The following is a 24,275-nucleotide window of genomic DNA, read 5'->3' on the forward strand; positions in this document are numbered from 1 at the left end:
AAAAAAAAAAAAAAAAAGCCCAAACCGAACTAAGACACCCAATGCAAAATGGTTTCTTTATAAAAACCCTTTTACTCTAATGCATCTAATCTGAGAAAATTAAGTTTTTCACTCCTGTTTTCTTTGGGAAACAAAATAATAGCTGCCACCCTTCAGAGGCCAGGAGAGCTCAGGCCTTCTTAACTGATCCCTCTAAGCTGCTACTGCAGCTGAAACAGAGCTATCCTTGTCCTCTGCCTGCGTTTTCTGTTTTGTTTTCCCAAGCTTTCATCCCCGATTCCTAGGCGGTGGGTTGCATGGTCTCCTGTTGTCCCCTTTATAGATCTATTTTATGATGGGCTTCATAACTCAGGCAAGATTGTGATTTATCATTCTTCCTCTACTGTGACAGTCTGAAATATTTGCCCTAGGTATTTATGTAGAGATTTAATAAATTCTAAAATTTATTGGTTCTGCATCAGGCTCAGACCTCTCTGCAGAGGCATAGGGACTTTAGGGGGGACCTTGGATTAAAAAGAACAGCAGATGTTCTGTGCTTGCACACACAGGCAGTTGGCATTATTGCCAGCCCTTTCCAGAGCTCCTTACGTAAGGCTCCTGCAGTCACAGTGACCCCGGCCATGGGGACATCACTCCCAACCAGGGCCAGTGGGCAAGTGTGCGACTCACCTGGTTCACCTGAAAAACAACAAAAAAAGAGGCCTTGTGAGGTGCTGAATCCAGCTCTTTCACAAGCACAAATTCTAATAGAGGCTGATTTACAGGAAGGCTCTACCCAGAGGCCACCGCCCCTCCCAGCAGACTTGTAGTTCTAGTCAGTGACATTTTAATCCATCATTAGAAATTCTGGAAAAGGGTGAGGCAAGGTAAGCTTGGCCTGGGGAGAGGGACAAAGGGAACCAGAATTAACTGTATCAACTGTATCAACATTGTACTGTGCCATGTACATTGCTAAGCTTTATCCACAGGATCTTCTTCTGCTCCACCCTTTGCATAATTATCACTGTCCCCGTTTTACAGATGGAGAAACTGATGTTCAAATGCAAGGAGGTGGCTTGTTCTAGATCGCGTATTCCCAAGGGACAGAGACAGGATTTGCACCCATGGTGGTCAAAGGAGGTGGGCAGACAGAGAGACAGATGGTAAAGAGGACAGGGAACAGGAAGAAAGGATAAGACCCCACGAGAGGCCTACTGACCCTGAAGAGGTAGAAGCCAATGGCGAGGTGAGGCTTCCAGTTGCGGTGCCTGTGTCTGGGCTTCTGGAGCAGGGATACCAGCACGCTGCAGAGCAACTGGGACCTCCTGCCCTCCTGGGGCCTCCAGACTGACAGCAGGAACTGTGGGTTCTTCCAAAATGTGTCTGGGGCAAAACACAGCAAGGTGAGACAAGTTTCCCTAGCATCCTGCTTGCCAAACCACAGGGAGGGGCACAGATACAGGGCGCCTCCCTGGGATTCCCACTCCAGGGCCACCTGGACAGAGCTGGGGCCTCTTCCACCATAGCTCTGTCCCTTTCCCACCCACCTCCTCCACCTCGGGTTCTTTTGTGGACACACAGACCAAAGGTTGCTGCTGCTGCTAAGTCACTTCAGTCGTGTCCGACTCTGTGCGACCCCATAGACGACAGCCCACCAGGCTCCCCCGTCCCTGGGATTCTCCAGGCAAGAACACTGGAGTGGGTTGCCATTTTCTTCTCCAATGCATGAAAGTGAAAAGTGAAAGTGAAGTCGCTCAGTCGTGTCCAACTCTTAGCGACCCCATGGACTGCGGCCCACCGGGCTCCTTTGTCCATGGGATTTTCCAGGCAAGAGTACTGGAGGGGGTTGGTATTGCCTTCTCTGAGACCAAAGGTTACTCTCCCTGTATTAATAGCTTTGGCCCAGCACACTGCCTGGCACAGACTTTGTGTCCTGTATGTTCACTGCCTGGGTTGGTGACTGTGTTAACTAACTGGAGAGAAGATGCCCGTGGTGCCAGGGCAGCTGCATTTTAACGGGGACCAAGCCTTAGCTTATGAGGAGCTTCAGCCTTTGGGGGGACACTAAAGGGGAGAGAAAGTCAGGGCTGAGGGGGAGAGAAAGTCAGAGCTAAGACCACTGTGACCTTACTGAGATCCTACCCCTCTAATCTTTCCTACCATGGAGATGGCTCAGTACCTCCACTGTGGAGAAAGGGATGCAGTCCCCAAACCACTCCACTTGGAGAATGTATATATGTTCATCTCTTGTACTTGATGACCTGGGAATCCTTGACTTTGTTTCTCTATCAAACTCTAAGTAAAGAGGGCCTGATACATACAATATAAATATTAATTCCAATCCTGCCTGTTACCGGGTTGTTACTTCAGCATATCTAAGGCCTTGTCCAAAAACCACAGAAAGATGTAACTTTTCTATTATGCATGTGCACCTATGGCCTCCTGGTGCTGGGGGAAAGAGAACCCACCCTCTAGAAAGCTGCAACCGCAACAGATGGGCAGCTTGACAGAGTTCTATGCCTCTGTGCAAATTAGGACAAAGGTGTCCCATCTTCCCACTGGACACAGCCCAGGGCCAGCACACACAGCTCGGCCAGCAAAGCCCCCTACCTCCTCAGCTAGGTGCCCCGGGGAACGGCTCTGCCCACAGCCCCGCCTTTGCCTGGAGAAGCTGCCACTTTAGCCGCGAAAGCCTCTGGCTTCCATATACACACTCACCTTGGGGCGACTTCATCTGGCCACCAGCAGTCCTCCCATTCTCCCATCTCCCCTCCAGCATGGTGTACGACCACTTCTGGCCCACCTCCTGAGTCAGCAGGCCTGGGCTCAGTTTACAGATGACCAGAAGCATGAAATGTGCTTTAAAGTCCTGCAGTGACATCCTGTGCAGACAATAAAAGAAAGAAAAGAAAGTGTAGTCGCTCAGTTGCATCTGACTCTTTACGACCCTATGGACTGTAGCCCACCAGTCTCCTCTGTCCATGGGATTCTCTAGGCAACAATACTGGAGTGGGTTGCCATTTCCTTCTCCAGGGGATCTTCCCGACCCAGGGATCAAACCTGGGTCTCCCGTATCACAGGCAGATGCGTTACCCTTTGAGCCACCAGGGAAGCCCATGGAGATGACATTCAGTCATTAGGACCAGAGGGAAGCTGCAACTAAGGATCAGGCACCTAGCCCTCTCCAGACCCAGGGCCCCATCCTCCATGCCCTCATGCAGACCCAGGTGAGTGGGGCTGGCTGGAGCAGCGTGAGGGTCCATCACCAGCAAGTGGTGCTACGGAGAAACCCTACTCTGTGGCTGAAAGCAGCCTCCAACAACGGCTGCCTGAGGGCAATGATCCTGTGCCACTGATGGTGGTGATAAAGCAGAATTGGGGTATTAGACATGTTCAGTGAGAATCACACAGATCTGTTCCTAGTCATCTATTGATTAAAAAAATCTTTGCCCCTACAGGCTAATGTTATGGCCCGAGGCATGCCACCTGAACCAGCAAATGCTCAGTTTACTCTCTGTAACAGGAAAGTAGTAGTATTTCCAGGGCTCTTGAGTTCAATGACCTCTTTAAGAATAAGTCTGAAAAGGATTGGTAAGGGGAGAAGAGGGGCCCGTGGGACAGGTTGGAAAGGGTGAAATGCGGAGGAAATGAAGAACAGGTGGGTCTCGTGTCAGACACCCAAAAGCAGCATCAGCTCAGGGCGTTGGCCATTCATAAAAAGAGGTTAGAGGCTTTGGGGTGGGTAGGGTAGTACCGCTTTGCTCTGGAGGGCGCAGGTGGCAAGAAACAGCAGTCATAGAGGACGTGGTGGCCACCCGCACTCTCTGCTCTGAGCACCCACTGAGCTCCATGCCACAGGTCTCTGCTCTTAGCACAGAGACTGTGGATGTTGGATTGCTCTGCTAGGCTGTGAGCCCCTAAAGGGTCTTCTTGATCTCCTAAAAGAAATGCCTGGCATATATGAGGCATCCTATAAATGTCTGCTGAATGGATGTCCTAATGTAAGCCAGGGCGTCTGTCCTGAGTCCCTGTGTCAAATACCAGAATTCTCCATCATCATCTTTTCTCAGCAGCAGAATCTTCTCCTTGGGGCTCAGTAGGTCCCACATACTCGAGCTGAAAACAGAAAAGAAATGTTTTCATGGGGGAGGAATGGATTACAAAGGACATGCAAGAAACTCTTCAGTAAATGCTCTGTAATGGGCTTAGTTGCTCAGTCTAGGCACATCACTTACTCTGAGTCAAGCTCTGGACTAGGCTCTTGACATGTTTTATTTAAGGATAACAACAACTTTACAAACTAGGGATTTTTATTGTCATTTTTGTGTGCGTGCGTGCTAAGTCATTTCAGTTGTGAACAATTCTTTTGTGTCTCTATGAGCTGTACCCCTCCAGGCTCCTCTGTCCATGGGATTCTCCAGGCAAGAATACTGGAATGGGTTGCCATGCCCTCCTCCAGGGGATCTTCCCGACCCAGAATCGAACCCGTGTTTCTTATGCCTCCTGCACTGACCAGTAGGTTCTTTAGCACCAGTGCCACCTGAGAAGCCCCACTGTCATTTTTAGAGGTAAGGAAATTGAGGTTAAAAGCGATCAGGTCACTTGCTTGAAGCCACAAAGTTATTAAATGTCAGAACTACCACTGGAATCTATATTGCTATTTCTTTTTTTCACAACCTGTCATTTTGGACTTTATTTCTGGCCATAAAAGAGTAAGGCTTTCATGTATCACTTCCCCACTATCAACAGCTAAAAATCGGACAAAATACATGAAATAACCATTTTTGGACACAGCAGGCAGCACAGAACTGTGACCTCAAGAGGAGAGAGACAAATGAAGTGAGCCCTAACACTGACTAGACTCCTGCCTGAAACTAATTCCCCAGAGAGTGATGCAGGGACATGGACCCTGAAAGAGCCCGGCAGTCTTGCTAAGTGGAGGAGACAGTCTGAAGTTCAGGGAGGACCAGGCAGCTAGAATTTGCTGGAGACAGTGCCACTTAAGGAAGGAGCTCCAGAGAACTTCATAGGGGGTCCCTTGAGTCTTTGGCTAAAATAGAATCTGTGCATACATGAAATGAAACCCCACAAGACTGGATTATAGTGAGAACAATTCCCAGAGTTGACACCAGGTTGGAAATCATTTGAATTCCCACCAGCCAGGGTTAAAAGCCCTTACAGAATACATGGGGTCTTCCGTAAAGAACCCAAAGAGCCTACACCTTAGTAGTGAGGTCAAATTATCCCCCCAATACACTTTTTCCTAGATCTGTCCTAAAAGAAAACTTCAAAGTATCATTTTAATCCCTAAGCAACTAAATTTACAATGTCCAGCATCTAATAAAAAATAACTAGGTGTATGAAGAAGCAGAAAATGTGATCTGTGACCAGGAATAAAAACTGACCTAGAAATAAGAGAAATATGATTGAACTAGTCAATAAGGACATTAAAACACCTATTATAAATATGCTCCATGTTCTCAAAGATGTAAAGGGAACTATGGACATAATGAAAAGCAAAGTGAAAGATATTCTCAAATGGTATCTCTAGATTTAAAAAATATTTATTCAAAATGAAAACTACTTTGGATGAGACTAACTGCAGATTAGACACTATGGAATAAAGCCCATCATTTTATTTAATCCTTATCACACTTCTGGCTCAAAAAAGGTTGCTTAAGATCACACAGCTGACAAAGTTAATTTAACTCATTATTTTTTCTCAAAACAAGCACTTGTTTTCCTAAACAAACTACTAGCAACATTATGACACTATATTTCTGTAACACTTTAAAATTTATATATATCTTTGGATGCCATTTTTCTACATAGATCCAGTCCCTCTGACAATTCTCTTTATTAAAATATAATAAATAGAGTGCAGTACAACCTATCAGGAGTAAAATTCTACTTATTTTTCTGAGCCTTCAATTTTTCACACATAAAAATGATTCAGTGATAATGAACATGTGAAAATGTTTCTGTACTCTTAAGTGATATGTGAAAGTGAAAGTCACTCAGTTGTGTCTGACTCTTTGCTACACCATGGACTATACAGTCCATGGAATTCTCCAGGCAAGAATACTGGAGTGGGTAGCCTTTCCCTTCTCCAGGGGATCTTCCCAACCCAGGGATCCAATCCAGGTCTCCTGCATTGCAGGCAGATTCTTAAGCAGCTGAGCCACAACAAAAGCCCAAGAATACTGGAGTGGGTAGCCTATCCCTTCTCGAGTGGATTTTCCCGACCCAGGAATTGAACCAGGGTCTCCTACAGGCAGATTCTTTACCAATTGAGCTATCAAGAAAGCCCCCAAGTGATACGCAGAGTTAAGTATTATAAATCTTCATTGCCAGAGTGGGAAGGACTATAACACTTGGTCTGCCTTTCTGCCTGTGCCCTATGCCAGCCTGTAGCCTGTAAAGCCCCAGGGTTGATTTTAGGCAGAAACAATCAAAAAGTAGGCATCTAATCAGAATGCCCAGAGGTCATTAAGTGTAATTAGAGTGCAGGGGCCAAGCCTGATCTGTCTGACGCTGACTCGACAAGTCCAAGTGTACACTGACTAGAAAGAGCACTGGACTAGACGCCAAAGGCCTTGCTTGAGTCATGCTGTGAGACCTTAAAGAATTCACTTAATCAAACCAGTCCATCCTAAAGGAAATCAGTCCTAAATATTCACTGGAAGGACTGATGCTGAAGCTGTAGCTCCAATACTTTGGCCACCTGATGCGAAGAACTGACTCATTGGAAAAGACCCTGATGCTGGGAAAGACTGAAGGCAAGAGGAGAAGGGGACAACAGAGGATGAGATGGTTGGATGGCATCACCGACTCGATGGACATGAGTTTGATCAAGCTCCAAGAGTTGGTGATGGACAGGGAAGCCTGGCGTGCTGCAGTCCACGGGGTCGCAAAGAGTCAGACACAACTGAGTGACTGAATTGAACTGAAGCATCAGTTTCTTCATAATGGAGATGAAACCACCTACCTTATAATAGTGTTGTTTGGAGGACTCAATGAAATGATCAAAATTCAAAAGGTTTAGCACAATGCTGGCAAGTTCTCAATAAATATTAACTTTAATTATTATAATGAATGAAATGAAAGTGTTAGTCGTTAAGTTGTGTCTGACTCGTTGCAACCCTATGGACTATAGCCTTCTGGCTCCTTTATCCATGGGATTCTCCAGGCAAGAATACTGGAGCGGGTAGCCATGCCCTTCTTCAGGGGATCTTCTCCACCCAGAGATCAAACCTGGGTCTCCTGCATTACAAGCAGATTGGTCTGTATATTTAAGCATTGTATATGTATGTGTGTGTGTGTCTGTGTAAATCACTTTGCTATACACCTGAAACTAATACAACATTGTAAATCAATGATTATTCAATTTAAAATAATAATAATTTAAACATGAGGGATTGATCCACACAGTCTAAAAGCTTTCCTGATTCAACCTGAGACCAAAAACATGCACTGGAATTTGTGTCCCAACAACAAACTTCTTTGCAGCCTTCACCTACCCCGTCCTCACCCCTCCCAGCCAGCCTCAGACATTCACCTGTCACTCCAGTCTCCTTTCCACTCTATCTTCCCCCAGGGGTTCCGGAGCCTGACGAGATACTCAGGTCCATGTCTGGTGGTCACCTGCACGAAATGAGAACCAGTTCAGGTGGCTGGGCTGAGGGCCAACAGCAAATGCTGCGGACATCTGGGTGATTTCATGCCTGCAGCTGAGACCTTGACATGAACCTCAAAGGCCCTAGGAGTTGGCAGAGGAGAAAATGGCTCTGCTGTTTTACTCTCTGTGAGACCTAAGGCAAGTTACTTAACCTCTTTGGGTCTGTTTCCTGATCTGTGAAAAGAAGTTAATGATCACGTCTATTGCATGAGTTGAACATTCGAAGATATGTCTACTGAGAATCTGTCAATTTGATCTAATCTGTAAAAAGGGTCTTTTCGGGTATAATTAAGTTAAGGATTTTGAGACGAAATCACCCTGGATTAGTGCGGGTCCTAAATTCAATGACAAATGTACTTACAGAAGAGAAAGAGAAAGACAGAGGAGACGGGCGTGTAAAGATGGAGGCAAAAACTGGAGCTATGCGTGTGAAGCTAGGAAAAGCTGGAGACACCCTGCGTGGGAGGAGGTACAGAAGGATTCTCCCCAAGCCATCAGAGGGAAGATGGCACTAAGGTCCCCTGGATTTCAGACATCTGGCTTAAGAAAACACTGTGAAAAAGACATTTCTCTTGCTTTACATCTCCCAATTTCTTACTAATGTACCTACTCATAGGACTGTCGTGAGCACTGAGTTAACACTGGTAAAGCAGTTAAGACGGTATCACATACTAAGTGCTAAATTTTGTTAAATAAATATAAAATCATAAAAATAAATATTTTAAAGTATAAATTTTGTTATCTAAATATGAAAAAGTTCTTAACACACCAAATATGATTGATGGAGATCTAGGAGATAGAAGTCAGGTGTGAATGGAGTTGAAAAAATCTGAACCAGAGTTTAAGGGAATTGGAGGACTTTGGGGAAGTCACATCCTCTACAGAATAGCAGAAGTTCTCGAAGATTCAACCTGCTGATTCCTTATCTCCATGCTCCGCTCCTGCTGCTCCCTCCATTAGGAAGGCCCTTCTCCCCTGACACAAATCTACCCATCTTTTAGGGCCAACTCAAGGCCACCTACCCTACAAAGCCTTTTCTGATTTCCCTCCAACCAAACCAGATAAATATTCTCTCCTACCTCTAAACCCGAGAAGACTTTCATTATTGCTTCCTTCTTTCAGCTTCTACTTTGCTTCCCTATAGATTTCAAATATGATTTGTCTCCATACTTGATGGTAAGCTCTTTGTAGATAGGGTCCCTGTCTGGTTCATCTTCCTCTCAATGTTTAATAAAGCTCAAAAGGTAGAGAGCGATGGAAGGAAACTGGAAAACTGTTGAAAAGGAGCATGTGGGAAAGAAGCAGGAATTTGAAGGGAAACCCCAGATAGAAAAGTTATCATTTAGCAGCCCAGGGCAAAGCAAAGCTCAAGAAATGGTTACGAGACACAAGAGGGCTGTGTGTATGCTTGGTCACTCACTCATATCCAACTCTTTGCAGTCCCATGGACAGAGGAGCCTCATGGGCTATAGTCCATGGGATTTTCCAGACAAGAGTACTGGAGTGGGTTGCCATTTCCTTCTCCAGGGGATCTTCCCAACCCAGGGATTGAACCCACGGCTCCTGTGTCTTCTGCATTGCAGGCAGATTCTTTTACCCGCTGAGCCATCGGGGCTAGATGGCCGATTGGCCAGGGCTACCCCATGGCAAGAGAGGCTGGGATGATACTTGGAGGCGGCAAAGCCTGAACCTACCATTTCACCCGGGAAAAGTGGCACAGAGGTCTGGGGAGCCCACCGCCTGCTTTGGCAGGCCCACCAGAGAACTGACCCCTAGACTGGGCATAGATAGTAACATTCACCAAGATGAGGTAAGGCATTGGGAAGAAGCCCTGGAGAGAAGGGAGAGGCGGAAGAGAGACAGAGGGGCCAGGTTCCACTCACCTTCCTGAGGCCTGTGAGTGTATAGGCATGGCCGTCCACCAACCCATTCTCCAGCACCCGCTCCTTCTGCAGAGATAGAGAACTCCTGTCAGTACTCCTGTCAGAACTCCTGTTGGCTGTGGGATACAGCCAACCTGGAAGTCAGAGGGACCTGCTGGCTGGAGCAAGGGTTTATGGGAAGGGTTGGGAGAGACCTATGTGGTCTTTCCCTACAGTTTTCAAAGCTCTTCAGCACCCACAGTCTCATTTGAGCCTTTGAAGAAGTCAGGGTGCCATTCTTCAGTGATTGGCACCCTGCTTTCCAGAGGGCAACTCAACTCAGAGCTGCTAAGTCATGTGAGGCGACACGATGGTCATTAGTGGAGGCAGGGCTAAACTGAGGACTTCCTACTACAGTTTCCAGGTTCTTGTTTGTTATGAAATCAGACAGTGATAGCTAGCAGAGCCGGTAAACTGCCTTGCATGTAGTTGACACTCAAGAAATGTTAGCTCCCTTCTCTGCACACCATCTGTATTCTATGGGGTTCTTGCCTGCCCCGGGGGCTCAGCTCTGCTCGTTTAGTTTGAACATCAGGACTCTGGGTGAGGGAGTTGGGGGAGTCCGGGGCATACACTGAGGCAAGAGCAGCAGCTGGTGGGTGAAGGGAAGGGGAGTGGGGAGGACGCTGCCCTGCCAGGGCACAGCCTAGTCTCACCCCACAGTGGGTCTGGCAGCCAATCAGGGTTCTGCTGTACATGGCTCGGGTTAGGACATCCCAGAGGCTGTCAGGGGCTTCTGACAGCTTGATGGTCATTGTCACCCCTCCAGTGAAGTCCACAAGGGCTTCAGACACCTGTCCACGCTGCAAGTCTTCATAGGAGCCAGAGAGCCTGCCCAGGAAAGGAACAGATGTGAGAGAAGAAAGAGTGTTTCTACTGTACACAGGACAGTCCAAACAAGTCTAAAGAACCCCCTGCTTGGTTATTCCCAGGGCATGTGTCTGCTATCCCTTCCTCCCATCCCAGGGGCAAAAAAGAAATATATACTCAGTTTCTATTCCTACTGCACAAGTCCATCCATCAGGGAAAGGTAAGACTCCAGAAAGGTTGTTCCAGTGGGGTGACCCTTACATAAGAGACCCTGGATGTGTCACTTCTGTATTTGCTGAGCTAGGCCTCAGTATCTCACTTGATAAACTTCCCCTGCCTCCTCTTGCCCTCCTTCAATGTTGATGAGAGAGAGACAGAGACAGAGGAGGAGGGAAGGGCCAGGAAGGAAAGGGGAAAGGTTTGTGCGGTTGTCTTACTTAGCATAGGCCTTTTCCAGAAGAGCTCCCCAGAACAAGTTCTTGTAGGTAGAAGAGACAAAGACCAGCTGGCCAGCTTCATTCACAGGTAGTCGGTCATCTACCACAATCGGAACCCACTTTCCAAAGTGCCAGAACTGGAAGGACAGAAGGCCATGGAGGATGGTTAGCTCAGGGAGCAGAGATATGACTCTTCCAGAACCTTCTTTCCTATGGCCTCCCCCAGGCTGGGGCACCCAGAGGACACTCACCCAGAACTGGAAGATGCCAGCATACTTCTTCGTGAAACTCTGATTTAGGGGAACAACGCGACTCAGGATGTCCTGGTGCAAACTCAGAGCTTGCAAAGCCGCCAAGAACCAGCAGTCACCTAAGCCAGAGAGCACATGGAATCCACATGAATCTGCTGGACATACATGCGAAGACCACAAGTGTCTGCGTGGATGTGCTGTACAGGCCTGCGCAAGCTACCAGTGTCCACGTGCATCTAGAGGACTAACTGCAGGCAAGAAATGCCTGGTCCCAGTTGCTATCCTCTCTGGACTTGTGGCTTAATTTAAGAGAAGGGAATTCTGTATCTGAGAGAAAGATGGTGAGTGAGCAGAGCAAGGGGTAGGGAACATTGTCTGGAAATCAGACTTGACACCAAGAACTGAACCATATTCCCAGACTAGTTTTTAGTTTCCCATATGCCCCAACATCAGGAACGGGGACCCAAACCCAACCAAACCTTTCTAAATCCTGCTTCTGTAACTGATTTATGCACTTCTGCGAAAAGTTCAACCCTTCTGGACTCCATTTCTCTGTCTGTGAAATGGGTATGACTACACATGTGCTTTCCCTCATGGCCAAGGGTTTTTCCTCTTCCTCTAAAAAGGAAGTTGGGTTGAAGATAGGTCTGCTCGGCTCCTAAAGCATCTAGTGACTGGTGTGCCAAGAAGGACTCATTACAGGAACTATGGTAGAGTGAGTCCATTTTCCCAAGATGAAACCCAGACCTGGAGACTGGTTAGGGAGGAGGATCGTTAGGCAAGGTGTGGTGTTCCCATGCATCCTCAGAGAACCGACCGGTTGTGATCATTCTCCCAGAAAATGACAGCATGTCAAGATGGAGCTCAGGGTGGCCATTTCCTCTCTTGGGATCTCTCAAACCCCCTCCTCCCCACCCCACTCTGCCTTGGCTGGGCTGGGCTGGCAGGTACCAGGTGTGTCTCGGGGCTGTGCAGACTTACCTACCAATCCCTGGCACAGATCCAGCCGTTTGGCCTTGGCAGAGTAGAAAAGGGGGTTGCTGTGCAGCTCCTGCAGGAACAGACAGAAATATCCTTCTGATGGAGAACAAAGAAGCCCCTGGAGCTACAGTGACCATAGTTTCCCATGTCCCCGAACTAGACTTCTGGGCACACAGATACAGAACATGTGTGAAATCAGGGCTATTTCAGGATTCTCCCCACTGTATTTCTCATTCCTTCTTGCTGCTTGTGTTAAGTCAGAGTGCTAGAGAACCCGGGGTAGATAGTGAGAAGTAGCACTTGTCCCTAGAAGGCCTTTTCTTGGAGTACCTGTGACAAACGGAAGCATCTGTTTTCTGGGGTGTTCTCATTTTTCCTAGAGATCTTCTCATTCCCATTATTCTCCTTGCTACTCTTCCTTGCCACCCCCAACCCCCAGTCTAACCTGTCTCTTTGGCTTCCATGCTGAGATGGAGGCAGGGGTGGGGTCAAGGGGAGAGTGGGGGATGGTCTCTGCTCCACGGCACACCCTAAATCCCTCTGTCTTTTCCTGGGCACCCTTCCACAAGGTCTCCCAGCAAACGGGAGACCTGGGCACCACATCACAAAGTCAGGTGCATAACAGACTCGCTACCTCAGCAATTCCCTAGATTCTCTAGGAGAAGGAGAGTTTTTGCTATCATCTAGTGTAGGAGGTTTACTGGGGAATTTACACACAGAGGGAGTTGGTAAGTCTGGGGTTGTAGGCTTTGCTGGGGTTGGCTGGGGTTGGGGACAGAAAAGGGGAGGATTTGGAGCCCAGAGTAACTTCGTTCCTTTCACCAGCCATCTTCAACTTGTTAACCAATTTTGGGGGAGCTGGTTGCCTTTCAACACATTAAGAAGTTGCCTTTTAAAGGAACTGTTGATGCATTTCACAAAGAGAAGACTTTTGTAAAGTGATTAGTAGCTTCTTCACCTAGGTGTTTCATCAGCCAGATTTGGGGAGGGGAGTATTAAACTTCCTCTCTGACAGATGGTATTGGTCAGTCAGATGGACCCAAGCAGTACATTGAGATATATTTCTGGTACACTTCTGGTGAAGTACACGACTGTTGCGTGTACTTCAGGGCAGGGGGTAAGGGAGTGCTTAGACCCCTTTCAGGATCACCCTGGATTTTCTCTGGAAAATGGGAATGTGGGGACTTCTCTGGAGCCCTTCACATGGGGATCAACGACACTGAGTAAGCCCTGAGCCCTGGGAAGACGGTCTGGGCGCACACTGCGCGCGTGGGGTCCCGAGGCCCCTTACCGGAGGCCGCCTCCACTGCAGGCGGCTCGGCAGCTTCCGCAGCAGGGGCCCGCTGCCGATGGAGCTCAGGGCGGCCGGGAAGCTCTTGTCCTCAAAGAGACAGCCGTCCCTCAGGCACCTTTCCTTCAGGGCCTCGTAGTCCTGTCTGGGGAGCTGCGAAAAGTCGCCCATTGAGTCCTTACGCCCCAGCTTCCAGTATCTGCAGATAGGAAAACACATGGCCATGGCCGGGACCACACAGACCCCAGGGCCCTCTGGACGGTCTCCGCACCTGAAACAGAGAGCAGAGGGTGCCCAGTGTCCTCACATTCTGTTGAGGTTTTGCCAGGCCTCCTGGGAGGAAGAGGAAGGTGGAGGGAATGTGCTGGTGGTGCAGGTGAGTTGGGGGTGGGGGCGGGGGGAGTGCAGGCTATGACAACAGGACTGAAGCGCCTGGTTTATCCTCATCCCAGGTAGTGGGGGACCTGGAGCACTGCTTGTTTAAGTGTGGGGGCTCCTGGCGGGAGGTCCAGGCTCCCACAGGGAGTCCTGTCGGAAAGGAGGGTCTCCCCAGTCTCAGGGCTGAGTCCTGGGCCCCTGACTGTGCCAGCGTCACAGGGATACTCCCGCTTAGTGGGGACACGGGGAGGAGAGGAGCAGGAGTGAAGGCTCTTTTCATGAACTTGGGGTCCATGTGCTACACCTGGAGGCGGCAGTGGCTGCCCCTTCTCTGCCCCTCCAGGGAGTCAGAGCGCTCTCACTCAGCCCTCTGACTGCTCCCGTGTCCTCCTCCATCTTCCCTGAAAAACCATGTCTCTTGCTTTCCTCTCTTGATACTCTCTTCAAAACTACTTCCTTGAAGATATTTTTGGCAATGTGAAAAAAAAGTCACACATGTGTAGTGGCAAAGGCCAAGAGTTGCCTGAACCTAGCCTTTCGCTCTTTTTTCTTATTGGTAGAATTCCAGTTTGGCTGTCCAGCTGCAAAACTTGATTTCCCTGGGCTTCTTGACGGATAAGATGGCCACCAGAGCACCTGGTTCACAAGGTGGCAGTGAGTGTCTCTTAGGTGGAGCTTTCGGAAAACCCGTAACTTCACTGATAAAAAAAGATAGTCTCGGGACTTCCCTGGTGGTCCAGTGGTTAAGAGTCTGCCTTCCAATACAGGGTTTGATTCCTGGTCTTGGAACTAGGATCCCATATGCTACAATTGAGCTCACGCACTACAGCTGCTGAGCCCAGGCTCTCTGGAGCCCATGGGTAATGAGGAGCCCATGCACCACAATGAAAGATTCCACATGCTGCGACTAAGACCCAATGCAGCCAAAAATAAATAAATATTTTTTAAAGCCTCAATGGGCACTATTTTTTATTTCCTCCCGCTCCCTTTCCTGGAAAGTGGATGTGATGCCTAGAGATGCAGCAGCTGTCTTGAAATCATTAGGGAACAGCTGCACGCTAGAAGGGGTCTGGATCTCAGTGACTGTTTTGAACAAAGCACCAGCTTTGGGTGGTTTTCCTGTAGACGTCTTCTTACATGAGAAGGATAAAACGTTGGCTTACTTAAGCCATGGTAGTATCCAGACTCTGTAAGGTTCTTTATGTCAGCCACTGTCCAGATGCCTGCTTCATGCATTTGGTTGAATGCTATGCTTCAACCATAGCATTCTCAACTAGTACTCGATTGCATATTAAATTTTACATGTATTTTTTAGGGGGTCAGTGGGTCCCTCCTTTGAAGCTAATCCATGAGTTTCATATTAAAAGCTCTGCAAGCCATAGGCCCTACCAATCTAAATATTCTAGCATATCCTTGGATCTCCTGCATCTATTTTTGTGCAGTTGTGATTGGTTAAGTGAGTGATTTCATGGCCTCTATTATTTGCATTCTTATCCACTTAGAAAAAGAAAATGTCAAAACCAGAATATTGTGCCTTGAAAAACATGTTGTCTAGTGTTTCCCAAAATTACTTTAGCAGTGGGGTTCTTTCTTCATATGAAAGAAACCCCACAGAAACTCAAGGGTGGAGACTTGAAGTTGCAGCTTGGACCCCAGTACATATTTGCAAAGTTTCTCATTGTATGGTTTGAAAATCACCAGCCTTTTCTAGTCTGCCTCATTTTTCAGGTGTTAAAACTGAAATCTGTTCACCCATTTACTCATCAAAAATTTTGTTGGAAACTTGTCATCTGCCAGTCTTGAGCCAGGCACCATTCTCCAGAGATGGTCCCCATCTTCATGGCTCTGACAGTCTGCTGCTGCTGCTGCTAAGTCGCTTCAGTCGTGTCCGACTCTATGCAACCCCATAGATGGCAGCCCACCAGGCTCCCCCATCCCTGGGATTCTCCAGGCAAGAACACTGGAGTGGGTTGCCATTTCCTTCTCCAATGCATGAAAGTGAAGTGTGAAAGTGAAGTCGCTCAGTCGTGTCTGACTCTTAGCGACCCCATGGACTGCAGCCTACCAGGCTCCTCCACCCATGGGATTTTCCAGGCAAGAGTACTGGAGTGGGGTGCCATTGACTTCTCAGTCTAGTGGGGGGTTAAATGACCTTTCCAGTTGCAAGAGGAAATTGAATCAAAGCCCAACCCAGAACTCAGGACCCAGGACTCTGATTCCCATTACAGTGCTCAGCCCTCAATACCAGAAACTCACATTTGTGTGAAGTATAGCCCTTGGGATAGAATATATTTGCACTAAAAGCCACATACACACAGTGAAATGAAGTTTGAGCATTCCCCCACAGCTATAGAAGCGACCCGAGGGCCCTCTTCATTTGTCAAGATCTTACCCATCCTCCAAAATCCAACTTGATCCCTCCTCCAGGAAGCCTTCTCTGAATGTCTAACCATCACTGAGCTTCCCTCATCCTGACTACCTTCTGACCCCCTACTGTAGAGGAATCCCTACTGCCCTCTACTTGGTGCTTCTCAAATTATCATTCATGAAAGACCTGTATTCTTTTATTTCCAATTTGTCACAGAAATCTAATCAAAATAAATAGAAACAGAAAGTTTTAAAGAATAATACAAAATGCAAGCCCTCCTTTTAAAAAGAAAATTCAGATTCAACAGAAATAATGTTTTTTTGGTCAATTGCTATGAAAGTTTCTAAACACTGACCTTTGTTTTACACTTAGCTCGTCATGTGTTGATAGTGACCTGTTTGCAGAATGGCCTTGTCCTTGGACCCCACTGTGGGCTCTGCACTGAGTGATTCATGCACTGAAATCTCTCCTGCCTGATACCAGTCTTTTATCCCCCAAGGGGTTAAAGCTGGTGCAATTCTGTTAGCCTCACACCCTCACCTCCCTCTGAGGTTAGGACACTCTGATTCCTGAAAATTCTTATTTGTCACAGTTTCTGGCACACCTCCTGGGGGAAGACTCAATCCTCTCCTGAACCTGGGTTAGAGGGATCCAAAAGCAGTTAGTCTGGTCTTGTGTTTCCCCGCGCTTTTTCCTTCCTGGTATGGACTATCAGGCAAAGCTTCCTCCAGCCCACTTCCTTCCCAACAAGTTTCTTCCACCACTTACATTTGTAAACATCAGGCACCTAAAAGCAAGTTCTTACTTTTTTGTCCTTCACGGACGAACAGCCATTCTTCACTGATTGTGACATGACAAATGGTAGTGGGTCCCTTGGCTTCAGAACCCAGCCCAGGGTCATGACCTCCTCACCAAGTGCTGACTCACACTCAGTTTCCTCTCTGGGCCTGAAAACATTGCATCTCAACACAAGCCTCGGTGTCTTGCAGGGCTCAGAGAACAACATGCCCTTCACAAGATACCCCTGCTCTAAATTTCAGGATAAGGCAATATATATATATCTATATATATATATCTATATATATATATCTTTAAAGGCAATATATATATATATCTTTAAAGAAGTATTCCTAAGTCACCTTCAGGAGAGTCTAGACCCACATGCGGCTTGTTGGAAATTCTTGTGTGTCTTCCATGTATAGCAAGCTGTTCAAGAAATTGGCTTATTCCCAGATTGCCATAGCTCTCCACAAAGGGATAAATGGGTCTCAGTCATATTTGGAAATGCACTTCGACCATTGTGAGTGAGCAGTGTTGGAGCAGGCCAGTAAAACAAGATCATGAAAATGAACAGAGGCTTGCTAACCAGGGCACAGGTATTAGCCAGCAAAGCCTAAAGACATGCTGTCTGGCCTGAGCACTTCCTTGGCTCCCCAGAGAGAGTTGAACCTCTCTGTCACATTCTTCAGGTCAGGATCCATTTGAACTCAGCAAATCAATAGTCAGAACATCAATCCTCGCCTTGCCTTATTGGCTATACCTGCCTTCTCTGTAGATGTTGGGGGTAAAAGAGAGCTTTATGATGGGGAGGAGGATCCCTGGTGCCCATGATCCCAAAGAGGCCTTACAACAGTAACTGGAGCAGCAGTACCAGGTGAGACTCTGGTCTCTTCCATGCCTCGGGTCCCTGCCCTGATGTTCATTCAGATGTTTACTGAGGACCTACTGTGTGCAGGCACAGCACCAGGTCACATACATACATGTGGTTGTTGACCCACCAGTAAGGGTAGAGTCAGGGCTCTGAAAAGGAAATGAAATAAGTACATCCCTGCTCACAGGTACTATGGACCTGTAGAATCCTCCTACGGGATGACTGATTGCCGGAGAGCTCTGGCACCTCGCCACAGCCCACTGAGTTATCTGAGTAAAACTGGAACAGAAACCTAAGCTCCTTGCACAATGGCTCTGTCTACATGATAAAAAGCATCGGATTGAAAAAATGATCAATTCCATTCTCTTGACAGTCGGAACAAAAGAACAAGACTAAGAATCAGCCCTGGCTGATTTATCTTGGGCAAAGCTATCTTTCTTTTGTGTAACAGTCATTGTACAGTGTTCATGGTGTGCCAGATTTGGAATTAGAAAACCCAGAGGTGGCTGGCTTTGCTACCTCTTACCGTGTGGCCATGGGCAGACACTTTACCATCTCCCAGCTGTCTGGCTTACCTGTAAAATGGAGATGACATATCCTGTGCCCACTCTCAGGACTCAAAGAGACAACGATGTAAACTGACTTGAAAAAACTCTAAAGCAGGGGATGGCATTCTGTGATCCATGGGTCAAATGTGGCCCACCACTGGCTTTTGTAAACAAAGTTTTATTGAAACACAGCCATGCTTACCCATTTATGTATTCATGGCTGCTTTTGCAACATACAACAGCACAGTTGAATAGTTGGAACAGAGATCATATGACCAGCAAGTAAAAGGCCTAGCCCTTTGCCTCGTAGCTCAGTCGGTAAATAATCTACCTGCAATGCAGGAGACCCGGGTTTGATTCCTGGGTCAGGAAGATCCCCTGGAGAAGGAAATGACAACCCACTCCAGTATTCTTGCCTGGAGAATTCCATGGACAGAGGAGCCTGCCAGGCTACAGTCCATGGGGTCACAAGAGTCGGACACGACTTAGTGACTAAACCACCACAGCATTTTACAGGGAAGTCTGCTTTAAAGCACTATCTAACCCAGATGGATTGTTGCTACATGGCGCTAGGAACAGGGATAAGCTCCAAGGAGGAATTCACAGAATAAAATGTGGTTAATTGAATTCATCACTGAGAAATTATCTTAATGCAACAGAATTTTATCTCTAATTGATTCATTGTTGGTTTTTTTTTTAACAGACTCTTAACATTTTGAGTTACATTTGTGCCTCAAAAAGACTTAAAGATATGGCCATTTCTCTCTGCTAAAGTCTGGTCTCTAATACATTTTTTACAGGTGATGACATCAGGCATTCCTGAGCAGATTTCAGGTGGCTTTGTGGCTTTGTGGGTACTGATGACGAATAGGAAAACCCATATCTCTATGAACAGATCATGACCAGTTCATGAAAGGGGAAATGATTTTACAAAATTAATGGTTGGAAAGGATCTTGAAAGTTTTTACCATTTAGACACCTGTCTGCATTTAGATTGCATTTTTAACAGAAAATCCCAAGACTTTGTCTTTCAGGAAACAATAAAGAACACAGTCCAACTATGAACTATTTTGAAGGCAAGAATAAGATTTGTTTCCTGGATTCGCAGAGCCCAGTCATGAATAAAGAAATGGTTGATATGTGTTTGCTGACCAGCTGACTGACTGAATGAATCGATGTTTCATTTGTAAAATGTAAGGAATCATAAAACCTGCCCTCCCCACCCCTCCTAGTATGAAACTGAAGGAGAAAATGACGGAAAAACTTTTTGTGAGATATCAACCATGTGACTGCTCTTCTGTTTTTCTGATCACATCCCTGGGACTGGTTTAGGCTGAGACTTGGTTTCAGTGGCCTCCCTAACAACACCTCTTCTCGTCCAGGTTGGCTGTAGGGGGTGGTATGCGGGATCTAAAGCAAAATGCCCTGAGGCACAAAGTAAAATCAAGGGCAGCTTCAAAAAGCAAAGGAGTCTCCATAGCAACCAGGCACCTGGAGAGGATTCTGGGTTTGGGGTTGGTGGGGAGAAAAGGCCGGAAGCTCCCTGCCTTCACTGGTAATGCTGGGGTAATTACATGCCTATGTGAAGATGTAAGAACTTGGCTGATGGAGTTCCCTGCCCACTCTCAGCTGCCTCATCTTCCATCTGACTCCGTGAGACACTACACTGCCACAGATCTTTGTAGAAGTGTAGACACCCCCAGAACGGGAGTGTACACCCTAAGTTGCCATGTAACTTTCCATGGGCTTAAGAACCTTCACTTGGCCCCTGCAGAAGGCAGACCCTGATATTAGTAACTCTTTGCAGCTGAACTGAACATCAGGCTAGAAGAAACTTGGTGTCCTGAGCAGCAGTTCCAACGGCTCTAGCTGCCCAGACTCACTAGGGTGAGCCCTGGGGCATCTTTTTCACACATCTTCTTTTTTTCACTTCCTTACAGGCTCTTAGACTGGAACCTCAGTGGGGTCACACTCTTGCCCTCTCGCCTGCTTCTGCTCTTAGAGTTCCCACCCCAGGAAACAGCAGCACCCTGGTCTTAGAGCCATTCCCTACTCTGATTTCTCCACCATCTCCCACACTTTTGAAGAACCAACCTTTTTGATCTTTCTCCCTCTGGACATTTCAAAACACATCTCAATAGGAAGGAGTTTTAAAACAGATGTAAATGAGTTCCTTTTTATTTTCAGAAGTATTTGCATCTGAAGAGACTCACAGGCTTTGAACTGCATTATTTGATTAAATAAAAATAGATTTCCTTCCCCTCCTCCATACAGAGGGTGGCCTCAAACCCACATGGTCAGGCTCTCGGGGTTTGGACCTCTTTCTGGGTAAACAACCCACAGTACACACCCTCTGCTCTATCCCAACACACCTTTCAGTCGCACACAAACACAAGATGTGTCTTGCCCTCTTTGGTTCAAATTGCATCCATTCTTCAAAGCTCAGCTCATTTCCCCTCAACCACAAAAGCCTTCTCTGGCCCTCTGGCACATTTTTGCTTCTCCTCACAGCTGAGTTAACTGACAGATGCACAGATTTTTTTACACCTCAGGAAAGGTATTCTCAGGACCTCTGAGCTCGTGTGACTGTATGAGAAGAAGACTGTTGTAAAAGGAGCAGCCATGAAAGAACAACCCTGAATCTGTTATGACCTGGGAGGGGAGATGATGCTGGGTAACAGCACTTCCTGCCCCAAAAAACCTTGGTCCTGGACTCGAGAAATGGATGGCCTCCCATCTCAGGCTATGATGAGCACTACTCCAGAAAACCGAGCTATGCAGTTAGACACCCAGGCAACACTTTGGAAAAAGGAAGCCAATCAAAAACATCTTTGGGGGGACTCCCCTGGCTGTCCAGTGGCTAAGAATCTGCACTGCCATTGCAGGGGACATGGGTTTAATCCCTGGTTAGGGAACTAAGATCCCACATGCTGATGGTATAGCCAAAAATAAACAAATAAAAATAAATTTAAAATAACAATCCTTTGGGAAAAAAATCTTTTTGGGAAAACTATCTGGCAGTCAATACTAAAAGTAAACATGTATACATCCTCTGACACAGCAATCCCTGGGTATTACCTAATAGAAACACTTGGACTTGTATACCACGAAACATGTACAAGGAAATTCATAACAGCATTATTCAAAATAGTCCTGAACTGAGAACTCCCCACAAGGCCATGAACCTGGATAAATAATACTGCAGAACATTCACACAATAGAATGCTACAGAGCATGAGAGTGAACAGCCATGAACTACACCCAACCCTACAGATGAAAGTTACAAACTCAGTATAGAGCGAAAACATCCAGACACGGAAACTCTATGATTCCATTTACATAACTTCCCAAAAAAGGCAAAACCAGTCTATGTATTGGAAATCAACTTAGGGGTTACCCTCGAGGTGGAGAGATTTGTCCCCAAAACAGTTGTGCAGCTAATAGTTATATCAATTCTATTCCTTCCTACTGATTGTTGCGATGGTCAGTAGAGAGATTTACAGTGGAAATTAAAAAGCAATAGATTCAACTTGTTAACCAAGTCTTTATATTAGACTCCTCTCCATGGGCCCTCAATGGCAGGGGTGCAGGATGAATCAGAATTTCCGCTCTCAACTACATCACAGGCCCAGAGAGAGGGCTGTCTTCTCTTCCCTGTGATGCTCACTCTGAGTAATGGTCAGTACCCAGCCCACCCAAGAATCCTCACTCTCCAAAGTTAGAGATACCCTCCCATCCTGCCAAGTCCAGGAGATCACCCCAGACTGAGACACTTAGGTCCACTTCACTAGCTCAAAGTTAGAATCACAGTTCTAGGCCTGAGCTCCTATAGATTGGATCTGGCATGTCTGGAACAAAAATGTTTAACCAGTATTCAGTCTGTGTCTCGCAGTATCTCCCTCTGCCTTCACGGGACAGACTTACACGCTGAGCTGAGAGCTAACCACCTCCCTCCACAGCCACCACCAGCCTCCAATGCCTAGAAGCCAGCAAAATGCATCAGCATTGTGATTTCTAGATTTCTCGTCTAAGCCAAGGCCACCCTTTAGCACCACACTGACACCTATCACGTGAGGGACCATTTCACTCTCGCAGAAGGTGAGCATCATCAGTGTTTCTTCACATCTGATTTCACAGAGGATATCAAGCCAACCTCGCTTCCTATTAGCACTCAGAGAGCAGCCTGCCTCCCAGAACATAGGACCCCACAAGGCCCCAAGCCCCTTCCAGCCCCCTCCTCAAATCGAGCAGGCTCAGAAGATCCCTGGAAGGGCCTCAGCCCTGGGAAATGACAGCAATTCGCAGCACTGCTAACTCTACCAAATCCCCATGGATGGAAATCAGCTGGAGGGATCCCAGGAATCACCCAGGTCCAAAGACCCCCTGATCTGAATGAGGAGACGGAGCCCAAAGGGCTTAAGTCTACTGTTCTTGGTTACACGGGTGAGCAGACGCAAAGCTGAGAACACAATTCAGATCTCCAGATGCCAGGGCTCTGCCTATATAGACACTCTGACCTGCAAAGTTCATATCAGGAAAAGCCACTACCTCTCCTTTTCTGAATCCAGACCTCACAGAGGACCTGAGGGGCTCTAGGATAAAGTGGACCCACCTTTGAAGCCACAGAAATTTACCTGCACAGGAGATCTTGTTTCTTAAAGCAACTGGACAGGCTCTAATCCCAATGCAGATAGAACCCAGCTGCCAGAGATAGCTCCTTATATAACCGGTCCTTTCTAGGCACAGGTGTTGGGCTGAGTCTGAGTTCCCACCTCCCGGAGCCTTGGCTCCTCCCCACCCTGCTCCTTCCCCCTCCTCCCCAACTTCTCTGAAAGGGCGGGGAATGCCCCAGGCTTTGTGATGTTATCATACAAATTCAATCATTTTCTTGAGCTAACGTAGGAACAGAACGTGTTCCAGTAAGGCCTTGAGAAGGGTTAGTCATCTTCTCACTGCTGTGACGATATGGCTTAGAGCATTATTTCATTGCAGGAAATAACACAATTCTTATTTTCTTTTTCGGTCTTCAGAGTTTGATGCCGCAACCAGGGATATTTCCCGCTGAGGAGGAACTTTGTGACTCCTTTTTGCTATTGAAAGAGCCCCCTTCCCTTCCCAAATCTACTCCCAAGTCCCACTAGTCCGCCAATTTGTTTCTTCATGGTTTTGATTACTCAAAGCTAGAAACAGTGACCCCTACTGACTGTTTCCTTCCATTTCATAGGGGCTATTCCTCCAAACAATTCCTGTCACTCATGTGGCTGCTCCTTTATGAAGACATCTCCTGGGTTCCCACCATGACTTGCACAGATTTTCATCATAGTGTTTAAGTCAGTTCTAGCTCGTCTGACTCCATGCTTGTACATCTTGGGTCGCTAGGCCCCAGAGCAATGGCTGGCACCCAGTGGGTACTCAATACATGTCAATGGAATTAAAGAGCCCCTTACCTCTAGAACTCCTCCCTCCTCTCCCTTCCTACCTGCTTCTCTGCAATGGCCTTTTGCCCTGACTCTAATCTCTCACACCTTGCTCTTTCTGTACAACTACCACCGCACTCACTTTAGTAATGTTTGTTGTTGTTTTTAGCCACTCAGTTGTGTCTAACTCTTTCATAACCCCATGGACTGGAGTCTGCCAGGTTCCTTCTGTCCATGGGATTTCCCAGGCATGAATACTGGAGTGGGTTGCAGTCTTCCTGATTCAGGGATTGAACTCATATCTTCTGCACTGGCAAGTGGGTTCTTTACCACTGAGCCACCAGGGAAGCCCCATTTCAGTAATACTGATAAAGAAAAGAATACTGATAATATTAGCTGTTATGGGCTCGATATTTGTATATTCCTCAAAATTCATATATGGAAACCTTATAACCCCACATGCATGCATGTGAAGTCACTTCAGTCATGTCTGACTCTTTGCAATCCTATGGACTGTAGCCCTACAGGCTCCTCTGTCCATGGGATTCTCCAGGTTAGAATACT

General features: G+C 47.0%; 1 protein-coding gene across 2 annotated transcripts in view; it reads right to left on the minus strand.

The window, feature by feature from the left end:
- CAPN14 (calpain 14) overlaps positions 1 to 23,049 on the minus strand; it is a 37,741-nt gene extending 14,692 nt beyond the window's left edge. Inside the window, exons 1-12 of one of the 2 annotated variants that reach the window (XM_086323636.1) lie at positions 22,929 to 23,049; positions 13,350 to 13,620; positions 12,059 to 12,128; positions 11,078 to 11,196; positions 10,827 to 10,963; positions 10,236 to 10,410; positions 9,541 to 9,606; positions 7,538 to 7,623; positions 4,021 to 4,095; positions 2,698 to 2,861; positions 1,199 to 1,362; positions 670 to 678 (exon numbers count right to left, since the gene is read on the minus strand). In XM_086323636.1, coding sequence (XP_086179762.1) covers positions 670 to 678; positions 1,199 to 1,362; positions 2,698 to 2,861; positions 4,021 to 4,095; positions 7,538 to 7,623; positions 9,541 to 9,606; positions 10,236 to 10,410; positions 10,827 to 10,963; positions 11,078 to 11,196; positions 12,059 to 12,128; positions 13,350 to 13,574 — 1,290 coding nt within the window. In that variant the 5' untranslated portion in view covers positions 13,575 to 13,620; positions 22,929 to 23,049. Of the gene's footprint in view, positions 1 to 669; positions 679 to 1,045; positions 1,363 to 2,697; positions 2,862 to 4,020; positions 4,096 to 7,537; positions 7,624 to 9,540; positions 9,607 to 10,235; positions 10,411 to 10,826; positions 10,964 to 11,077; positions 11,197 to 12,058; positions 12,129 to 13,349; positions 13,621 to 22,928 lie in introns of those variants that run through there. The other variant, XM_086323635.1, reaches the window with a different exon arrangement.
- Positions 23,050 to 24,275: the final 1,226 nt, after the last annotated feature.

Source organism: Bos grunniens, chromosome 11 (assembly GCF_055505025.1).
Source record: "Bos grunniens cultivar Pamir isolate PY7600 chromosome 11, Bosgru_T2T1.0, whole genome shotgun sequence".
NCBI lineage: Eukaryota > Metazoa > Chordata > Mammalia > Artiodactyla > Bovidae > Bos > Bos grunniens.